Source organism: Morone saxatilis, unplaced genomic scaffold, assembly GCF_004916995.1.
Source record: "Morone saxatilis isolate NCDOM2014 unplaced genomic scaffold, NCSU_SB_2.0 Contig19, whole genome shotgun sequence".
Lineage (NCBI taxonomy): Eukaryota > Metazoa > Chordata > Actinopteri > Moronidae > Morone > Morone saxatilis.
Window position 1 is genome coordinate 23,062,879 of NW_023339751.1, and position 11,164 is coordinate 23,074,042.

An 11,164-nucleotide genomic window follows, 5' to 3' on the forward strand; every position below is an offset into this window, starting at 1 on the left:
GTTAAGTTAGCATATGTTAGCTTATGTTAAGTTAGCATAGGTTATCTTAGGTTACCTTAGCTTAGGTTAAATTATGTTAGGTTAGTTAAGGGAAAAAGTGCGGTCAACTGAAAGTCTTCATAAACTGTGTATGTGTGTTGTGGGCCATACCTCAGACACACTGGTGCTGGCGTTGGGGTTGCGGGGGGCATGGTGACTAAGAGCTGACAGGCAGGCCAGGATGAGGTGTATGGCGCCAATCTCCAGAGCCATGCGCCGTAGCAGCACGCCGTCATCAGTGGTTAGAGGAGTGCTGCTGAACAGCGCTCGCAGGACGTGGAACGGCAGAGTGGGCAGCACATTGGCTGATGGAGACTGCAGGATATGACCTAAGAGGATGCCAGAGAAACAACAGAATCAGAGGACTAAGAACATTTCAGTCAGGTTTGGGTTTTAGATTAAATTACTGGTTTGCCAAGATCAGTGTTAGTGCAGCACTATCAACAGTCACTGCCAATTTGGGAGTTTTGGTATGCTTTTCAATTTTTCATCATGAAATATTCCAAAAATACAGATGCCCGATATAAACTGGATAAAAAGTTGCCATAATACTATAGGACGCTTTAAGACGACCATTGTGTGGGATTTAATGGCGTCTAGCAGTGTATTTGCCGATTACAGCCCACTTGCCTCATTCTCCTGTTCCAAGCAAAAATCTAGTCAGTGTTTGGTTAGTCCCTTCTAGGCTACTATAGAAACATGGTGGTTCAACGTGGTGTCTACCTCTGTTAATAAAAACAGCTCATTATAAGGTAACAAAAAAACAACGATTCCTTCAGCTGATTATACACTAATGAAAAAGTACCTGTGAATATTTTATTCAATTTCTGACAATAGATCCTCCTAAATGTTACATACTGGACTTTTACAAACAAAAACTGAACAAAAAGTTGTCACTTCAAATAAGATCTTTGATTTATGAGAAAGATCAAAAAATATGAGCTGAAGGAGGGGCCGTTAAAAAGTTGAAATATAAACATTAATATTCAAGACAGAACTAAGAACCAGAATTTATTTTTTGCAATACACTATGACAGCAGTTAACGTCAGCATTGGCAGCTGTGTAGTGCTTTCAGACTTACTGCCCTCTCCATCATCTGTGACACCCAGTACCAGGCGCAGCAGACACTGGGCGTGCTTTCTCTCCTTCAGAAGCACCTCCGCGTAGCCTGGCAGGCGGAGGAACAGGCCGAAAGCTGCCAGCGAGTGGGCAGGGATGGGTGACATGGTCTGCACTGAGGATGATGAAGACGACGATGACTGGGACTGCTGCTTGTTGATGGGTGGTGGCTCAGCAGCGATGGACTCTGGAGCCTCGTACACCAGCTCGCCAGACTGCTCGATGGTTACCCACTCAAACTGGTCGCTGTCCTTGGGCTTCTCCTGTGTGGCAGAGGGCACCACTGGGGCACTGACCTGTGAACGACCATCCGGGAGAATGGAGGGTAACAAAGCAAAGGTGAGATGAGCGAATATGAGACTGTGCTGACAGGTGAATTTACAAGAGCAGGAACTCTGCAGTGTCATGATGTGGCAAATTCTAGCCTGAGGGAAAGGAGAGACTGCTGGCTTCTCTACATACTGCAAATGTAAAATATGAAACCCTATCCCCCTTCATCTGAGAAAAAGGACTGACATTGACCAACATTTCATATTCTGGATCCAAGTAAAAGCACCAGTTTCACCCTATTTTAATCAAAGAGAAAGCTATTTGGCAGACTTTAGAGCCATTCTAGCATAGAATATAAAAGTAAAGTACCAACATTCATTATTGACCTGGGAATGACACCCTTGACAACATAAATCACAACTCAAGGTCCACTTACTAGCTTTTCTGGAACTTTCCATCATTTCACATGGTGATTAACAGATGAGTCAGTTCAGATTTGTTGTAATGCCAGCTCAGTAGCTGTTCTGATTTCATCACTTCATCAGATCACTTTCTTGACTTATTATTCATATTGGTTTAAAAAAGAAAGCTGCATCTACTGATGACGACCATGTAATATGATAAAGACCCCATGTTAATTACTGTCATTATTGATATTTGCAACTTATATTCATGATAAACATTGGTCTAAAGATGTCTGAAAATAGTAAAAAATGTCCCAGAGCCCAAATTAAAGTGTCATGTTTTCTTCGCCCAACACTCCCAAAACCCAAAGTTTGAATCAAAATCAGAGATTACTGAGGAAACCAGAAAATATTCACATCTAAGAAGCTCCTGAGCTTACCTGTGAACAGATCCACCTCGATGACAATTCAGAAAACTACAGAAAAGGTTCCAACCAAACTATTCCACGGTGTATGAATTAAAACAAAGCATACTTATATATTTAAAACAGTAATTACTGTAGGTCCATACAGTTTAACACACAATAAATGGCAGTTCTCTTTGTTTCTAGAAAATTTTAATTCATAGGACTGTACATTGACATGCATCTAGCATGTCCTAGATTTTAGCCCTACTTGAGATTTTAGCCCTACTTGGCCTCTGTTCTTTGAATGACCATGCATATGCCAATGTCTGCGGCAGGCTTTTACTCTCACCTGCTGAATGACATCAGGGTACAGCATGGGCAGCCTCTCTGCGATGAGGGCCAGGCCACCCATGCCTGCAAAGACCTGCAGTGGTGACTGGATGGGGTTGGTCTCCAGCAGGGACTCGTCAGTGGCAGCGTCGAGACATTCTTCACTGGGTGTCATTGGTTCGTCCTCGGGACAGCTGTTCAGCATGTCACAGTGATCCACTGCAAGGAGTGCAAAGAAAGGACCTGTTATGTATGTATGTTTGTATTTTCATGCACTGTCTGGCATCTGGGACACTTTTTAGCACTGTATTTGTTTGTAACGTGAAGGCTACTGTGAGGAGAATGCCATCACTGAAATGAGAATTCAGCATTCTTTTTTCGCTGACTGGTTTAGTTTCTTTTTTGGTCTACATTTGGTGCGAGGCTTGATCTAAAGCATGTTGTTTAGATGATGCTTTACTGGATGTTTATTGACTTCACTGGAAAGTGTAAGTTTGGCCTATTCCAGCAGTATGTGTTTGGTGCTATGTTGGCATTCTGGTTTACAGGACCAGTGTAGAATTTAGTGGAATCTAGTGGTGTAGTTGAAGATTACAACCCTCTCGTGTCATCCTACCGTTCCAAGTCTGTAGGAGAAACTACAGAAGGCGAGCTCGGTGGTGGGGATGGATTTGAACAATGTGGAGGCTGTGACTGAGAAGAGGATGAGAGGGAAGCTAAAAGACATCATGGACAACCCCTCTCATCTTTACTATGCTGAGCTGAAGCAGCTCAGGAGCATTTTCTGCCAGACTGGTCCAGCCCTCCTTTGTACCATCAGCCATCAGACTCCACAACACAGCACCCAGTACCTCCTACCTCCATTTTGCTATCAGTCTATTTCTCTTCCACTTCTCAGGAGAGGAGAAGAGCCTAACAATAGCTTCCAATCACCACTATTTGTGGCTCTTCATTTATTAACAGGCCTAAATGTGTGCAGCTGAAGGTGCCCTACTGTTGGATGGACTATGTGTCAGAAAGGAGAAAATAAAACACTGTCTTAATGCCCTTGTTTACACTTAGAACATGGCACTGAAGACAAAGTCAGACGGTCAAAATGAAAGAAACACCAATTTATTGCAGATTTATGATTATATGAAGCTCTGGTCGATTGATAGGTCATCTTCCAAAAAGCCACTTGTCATGTCTTACAGAGGAGGCAGTCATGCAGAAACATTCAATTTCTCTTCAATTTTCTGTTAAAAGCAAAAATAAGAGAAGTCACTCCAGATGCACCAAACGTTCCTAACCATCAAAATCTGCTCCTACCCAGGTGTGATGAATGATGAATCCCACTTTATCATAACCTGGAGGAATGCAGGATCATTTGTTATTAGCATAGGTAATGGCAATGTACCGTGTTGTGCTGTGGGAAATAATCTGGCACATGCCCAAGAATTGGAATGATGCCACCAAAGACATGTAAGAAGAACTTCTGCAGTATTGACATGTATGTAATGCTAAATAAACGGAAATACAGTTTTCTGGAGTGTCAGTTTGTGAAGCCCCCTGACATAGACAGTGATCCACTGTCAGGCACATCAACGACTCAAGTCCCCACCACAGATGCATTTACAGATCCACCAGTTAATGAAGGAACATTTTGCATGTTCGTATTGGAGATGTGCCTTTACATTAATTAATTAACATATAAGTATTTATTAAACCTCCAAATGTATTGATCCAAATCATTATAGTTTATCTCAAACATATTATAATCTATAATCCGGTTAAAACTGTGAAAATGAAAAAACTTTGGTGAATGAATGAGTACAATAAAAATAAGAACTAATCGTGGATACAAACAAAAATAAGAGGAAATTCATTCATATATGGCTTCCTGCATGTGGCCCAGTGTCCTCCACACACATTCCCTTAGTGATGAATAAAAAATTCACTGGAATTGTGAGTAAAAGGGTTTCTAACAGATGAACACGTCTGAACTTTCGAACCAGTATTAGAGAAGGCTCCTTTTCTAAAGGAGGGCAAGGACTAGAAGGTCATTTGGCAGCTTGCCCGAGGAAAAATTAAACAGCACTTCTACCATATGAGTTTGCTCAGTAAGATACAGGTCAAACCAGGCAAATGACTAAACAGCTAAGCCCTTTAGAATAAACTGTTTGCATAAAAGAAAGGCCCCACAAAGACACCCCTGTGACAGCCCTTGGCCAATTCAAAAGAGTACTCAACCAATTTAAAATTGCACTCATAACACTGTCAGCCTCAACTGATGCAGACTGTGACAAGTGACATTGAGGACATTTATCAGACTTCACATATCTCCCCCTGGAGCCACAAAAGGGCTTTATCCAACAATTTTTCACACATGCACTGGTACTCCCTAACACATGGAAACAAACTGTGATATGTAAAATTTAATTCAATTTAAAAGTCCCTTTAAGGGCTCAGTATGCTTCAAATTAACTAGTTTGTATTAAGTTTTGTCCAGCCATGTCTAAAAGTACAAAGAGAGGGGAAACTCAATGAATGGCACTAATGAGGATAATGGTTTCTGACAGTCTCTCATCAAAAGGTATTCATAATTAATTCATACTGCTGCCTTTAGCTGTTGGTTCTGTGATAGGTACATGTTGGTATGTCTGCCTATGTGTGTACACAGGAGACTGGCGTAAATGAAGTTTACTGCATGCTGAAAGCTTTAACAGTGAATTTAGATCAAATGTCTATCAGAGGTCGATGCCTTTTCCCTTCATGTATCTGTTGTAAAAAAAAAAAAAAAAAGAAAAAAAAGGGTTTTAGAGGAAACAGATAAATCTCAAAGGGTTCTGGGACCATTTGTCAGGGAATGGTAGGGTGGTGTATAATGTAGCGTATGCCAGACATGATGCGAGTGCATTCAGGGCCATTTCTTTCAGACACAAACACTGAAACAGCTTTATAAAACATATTCAGCCGACAGTGAATTCCCTCAGAAAATGAAATCTCTGAGGCAAAATGGGGATCACTCCACTCTGTGCTGCTGGGTGTCTAATCTCTACAGCTCACATAATGAGGCTATCTGAATTCAGCAGCCACAGAGAGGAATGACTTGTCTGATATCACACAGAATTTTCAACTCGTTAAACTCCATTTCCATCTTCAGTCTGACATTGCCTCCAGTCGAAGATTGTCGTTGTGGAGGGGGAATTCATTTTTCGCCAACCAATCCCTAGAGACCAGAGTATCTGCTTGAATCTAAGGTTATTTAAAGTCAACAATGATGTGTAGCCATGTCAACATATTGATTTTACCAGGGTTTGAAGTGGAGTAAAAAGCAAACAACAATGTTCGGTGACATGCCATGTACAACCGACCACAATATTAGCATCTATCTTGTAAATGGTAAATGGTAAATGGACCTGTACTTGTATAGCGCCTTTCTAGTCTTCTGACCACTCAAAAGCGCTTTTACACTACGTGCCACATTCACCCTTTCACACACACATACTCATGATGGGCAAAGTCCATCGAACAGAAACTAACTCATTCATACAAATTCACACACCGATGCTATGCATCGGGAGCAATTTGGGGTTTCAGTATCTTGCTCAAGGATACTTCAACTCGGAGGAGACGGGGATCGAACCAACAACCTTCTGATTGGGGGATGACCCGCTCTGCCTCTGAGCCACAGCCGCCCCTTGTCTATAGCGCTCGCCCTTGATATAAATGTTATTACACCTTCTTGGTTCTGGCAAACAGCTTGACACCGGTGTTACTCTCACCCGTGACACTGTTGGCTAATCATTAGTCCCCCACGCACTACTCATTGGATAGATACTTTTCCAAGTGAGAAATCGCTGTTCCATGTCATGATGCCAGACCAGAATCAGTCAACTTGGTGGAGTGGGATCAAAGATCTGGATCCAGGCAAAGGAAGGACACACTGGGTAAATAAGATAATGACTGACCTCACCAAGTGGTTACGTGGTATTCAAGGTATTCAAGTTCAAGGAAGGGAAGTAGAGAATTTGTAACTGCTCATTTTGGGAATGTCAAGGTTAAAGAACAACATGGGGTCGCCTGGTTGCTTCCTGCAGTCTGTAAAAAGGAAAGCTATATAACTGAACATACAAGTCATCTTCTTTCATGGAGGGCTATAAGGTGAAGTTAACAAGTGTCTATTTCCTCACAAAAAATAATTAAGCTGAACTGCTCTGTGCTTTGACCACTTTTATCTTACTGGTCAAAAGACAAATATTTGTGACATTAGCATTCAACACAAGACTGACTTTGCATGTTTGTATGAAATAATATGGAGTTTCTGTTACAATGTTGTTGAAATTCAAGCTGCTTGACTTGATAAACACTAACGGATTAAGCATTAAACCCTTACACAAAAAGGGTAAAAATGTATGCCGCAGAGCCATATATATATATATATATATATATATACTCTTCTTTCTTATCAAAACCTGATGGATGTATTAACTACAATGTCATTCAACTGGTGACAGTTGGGCCAAAGATTCAGGTGTGTTATGCAAATTTGTTTCACATATGTAGTGGTACTCTTGAAGAACTGTAAACACTCTTCTAATAGAAAAAGGTCCAATGGTTTGATAATCAGATGATACATGCTGTATACTTGTACATTACTGTTAAGCTGGTTGTTAATGTTATTACTTTCACCTACACTTTTCCTGCTATTATGAGTCAAAATGTGTTCTATGTAAAAAGTCTATAATTATAATAATCAAAATACTGAAGACAATGAGGGTAAAATGGAGGAAACAAAAATCAGAAGTTATGTCCATCATAACAGTCAACCAAACAAATGAGACTACAGCTTTAAAATAAAAACTATGGACAATGGACAGGACATGGCCAATGGACAAAAGGTATCTGAGCAGTTCTGCAGATTTGATTCACGAATGCTGAGATCATCAAAACAAGACATTGATGTTAAAAATGAATCTGACCTAGGGTCCTCGAGCCTGCAGAGGAGATAAATATAACCAGTCACCACCTCTGTGGACCAGCAGCGAGGGTCAGCAGTTTGATCCAAGCAAGAACTCGTCCTAACTAAATGTCATTTAGCAACAGTGTTCATTGTATTATCTGTCTCACTGGATCAGACAATAAAAGGCTGCAAATTACGCTATAAACATACTTCCTTGAGCCAAAGTTAGGCTGTCACGGTGCAGGAATTTCCCTTGCTGTGTTTTAGCATGGCACAACAGTGCAGTTTCCAGTATTATCGTCATTATTGTTGGTTTTGCTAATTACTTTGCAAGGGGTACAACAGGATAATGTTTAATCTTAGTAGCTGCTTGATCACCTGCACTCTCCCTCCTCCTGACTACTCCTGTTAACCGGCCACTTTCAGACAAATAAAGTCAGCAGTTATTTAACATATTTGGCCATATTTAGTTACTTAATAAACACTGGCGACACTGGCGAGTTGCGGGACGCAAATACTGGCATAATTATGGAACCGGTATGCATTTGCTACTAGAAGACTGCCCATGTTTCCAGTCAGGTGTTTTTCCAGAGGGAGTGAGCCTGAGGCTGTGTGACTTTCTCCTGTGTTGTATTGTAATGCAGGGCTGTTACTGAGGGGTTACTGAGCAGCACTGCATTTCAGACCGCACTTCTGTTGTGTAGCGTCTCTTAAGCCTAGTCGGTCTGGTATGCGTTCCTAAATTAAAAAAAGTATGGTGTGATGAGGTGATGTCCCGTGCAACTGTGGGGGTGGCTTGTTAGGCTTGCTATGCACTGTGGTTGGCTTGTCAATAGCACAGTTTTTTATTATTATTATTTTATTATATTATTATTATCGCGACAGCCCTAGCCAAAATGTGCAGCACTGTATCCCTGGTATAACAAATCTTTCTATATGCCATTGTACATACATGATTGCTGCAACAACCTCTAAAAATCACATGAAAATTGAACAAGAGCAACTTTTGAGGATGCAAAAGCTGTAATTCCATGGGGGCTGCAAAGGTAAGAAGAAGAGTGACCGTGATTAGACAGTTTGTGCTAAAAAACCACTTTACAAGCTTTTAGACTTCAATTTTTTTTTTTTGAAGCAGCCAAAGAAAAAGCTCCGGTGATGTGGGCGAAGCCCTGACCACAGTACAACTCCATTAAATGTGGACACAGGAGGAGAGTAACAGCCACTGGACTGGACTTTCAATGCAGCACAACCCATTTAGAATGCACACTACACCACTTTCTTAGTAATTGACTTGAACTAAAAAGCAACCATAAAATCGTTTTTGCAGGTATGAAAGCGTTCATAAATCCATTTGATAACCTTTAATATATCTCCTGGTAAATATCAATGGAGGAAGAGACCTTTGTTAGATGATCTGAGCTGAGTTATATTGAGTAAGACTCCTGTAAAATAAGTTAAAGTTACACTAATGTTCAAAAGTATAGAATTAAAGAACATGCAAGGACAAGGACAAGGAAATAACCTTTTTCACAGCAGCCATTTTGACACAAAATAGTAGGGGAAATACAGTTGTTACCGCTGATATTAATTAAGGTTCCATTCAGATCAAACAGAGTCAGGGATTCCGCTGTTGTACCTGTTTGCTCACTGTAAAAGGCTCTGCTACACTAAATGGAACAGAACCTTAGTTAGTATCATTAGTAGTATCATCAGGTAACAGCTGTGTTTACCCTACTATCTCATGTATAAATGGCAGCTGTTATTCAGAAAATAAGCCCGATTTATATTGAATCAAAAGCTATAATATGCATCATATTATAGCTTTTATATGCTTTAGATATTATAGCTTTAGATTCAAACCCTACTGCAGCGGCCTAGGGTTTGAATCCGACCTGTGTCCCTTTGCTGCATGTTAGCCCTTCTCTCTTGCCCCTTTCCTGTCACTCTGCAGCTACCACTATCCATTAAAGGCAATAAAATCAGTGACGGTTGTACCATCCTGAACTGGTGAGAATAATAACCCTTTTATTGCTGACTGGAACAATATTTGAATATATGATAATTCTTGCTCCTGCATAATTTTAGTACTGTAGAAATACATGTTTTTGGTACCTTTCTCAGTGCGTAGCCTCTTGAAGGAGTCTGTCTTGGAAAGGCCGGGATCAGAGATGACCTTTGAGCCAAGTTTGACTGTCAGGTTGATAGACTGGTAGCCTTGCGGCAGCTTGCGGTCGTACAGGAGTGTCAGTAGCTGGGCCAGAGTCATCTCGGGTGGTAGGGGCTGACCTGGAGGGGGGGACAGGGTAAAATGCACTTCACTAATACAGTAACTTTTGGCTGCATGGTTTGAGTTTGACTGAAACGCCTTGATGTGAGTTGGCATGTTAACTTTGCACTTGTATATGAAGTACCTGGAAGCAGCTTGTGGTAGAGGTGGAAGACAGGCACACTGATGGTTTTAGCTGAAGGATCTACACCAGACGAAGCAGTCAACTTGTCACTCATCACACGACCCCTCCTTGAGGGAGGTCGGGGAGGGGTTGATAGAGCTCGCTTGGATTGGGACTTCAAGCCTGATGGCACAGAGACACAATATGGAAGCCTCACAGGCTTAGTCTTGTTCTCATCATCAGAAATAAAGGTTAATATCTGTTTTTGATTAAAACACTGAAAGCTCTCAACTGCTTATATATTGTGCTAGTACTACATACAGATGGGTGACAAATCAAAGGAAAAGCAAACTAAAGTGTCTTAGTATGGAGTTAGGTCTCCCCGAGCCTCCACAGCAGGCTCAATGCTACTTGCCAAGTCTGTGGAACTCTAGGGATGAACACCATTATCCAAAAGATATTCCCTTACATATACAACCTTTATTTATTCGGGTAAAGCTTTCTAACGGTGCAAGGCAGCTGGACTTGCAAGATCTGATCGGACTGTAATTTTGGCGCTTCCCATCTGAGACTAAACTATTTATACAATTCCCTCTTCAACATGATTGGCATTGTAGGCGGTGGGATGAGATACGGTGGCCATCAGAGGCTTATTAGCTGATGGCTGGGTTGCCACTGGACAAGGGGTATGTATGGAACAGATCCAAGTACCTGAGGCCACAACAACACTGTAGTTGTCCTGGAAGCCACTGTCTGCTTTCATCTTCTCCTTCTCCTCATGATTCTTCTTCTCCTTGTCCTCCTTCTGCTCATTGATCAGCTTGGCTGTAATGCTGGGCGTGTCTGTTTGGAAGAATAGGAGACAGCGTGAGTAATATATTCTTTTGTGACTTAACTTGGATTTATTTATTCTTATGTTCATTTATTGTAAATAAATATTGGTGGCAAGGTAAAAGAGATATGTTTAAGCTTAACGAGATATTTTTTCACACACACACACACACCAACAGTGGAGTATCAGCCTACTATATCAGCTGTTCAAGGTCCCAAAAGGTGAGCCATTCATCATGTACATAGGTGGCTAAAAGCTAACAAGCAATTCTGCAGCTCACAGCATCAGTGCTGCACTGCTGCCTTGATTGGCTGTACATCATCCAATCAAATCTGCCCCCCTATCCTTCATGCTTTTACAAAGCAAGTTAAACTCAAAGCTGTCCATCATTGAGAGATTGGTATATAAAGTTATCAAATGTATAAGAAAT

The 11,164-nt window shown here is 41.2% G+C and overlaps 1 protein-coding gene across 1 annotated transcript in view; it reads right to left on the reverse strand.

The window, feature by feature from the left end:
- LOC118329641 (baculoviral IAP repeat-containing protein 6-like) overlaps window positions 1–11,164 on the reverse strand; it is a 14,156-nt gene that overhangs the window by 2,246 nt on the left and 746 nt on the right. The window contains exons 2-7 of the mRNA XM_035663871.1: window positions 10,614–10,745; window positions 9,924–10,085; window positions 9,625–9,798; window positions 2,590–2,789; window positions 1,122–1,455; window positions 151–368 (exon numbers count right to left, since the gene is read on the reverse strand). Coding sequence (XP_035519764.1) covers window positions 151–368; window positions 1,122–1,455; window positions 2,590–2,789; window positions 9,625–9,798; window positions 9,924–10,085; window positions 10,614–10,745 — 1,220 coding nt within the window. The remainder of the gene's footprint in view (window positions 1–150; window positions 369–1,121; window positions 1,456–2,589; window positions 2,790–9,624; window positions 9,799–9,923; window positions 10,086–10,613; window positions 10,746–11,164) is intronic.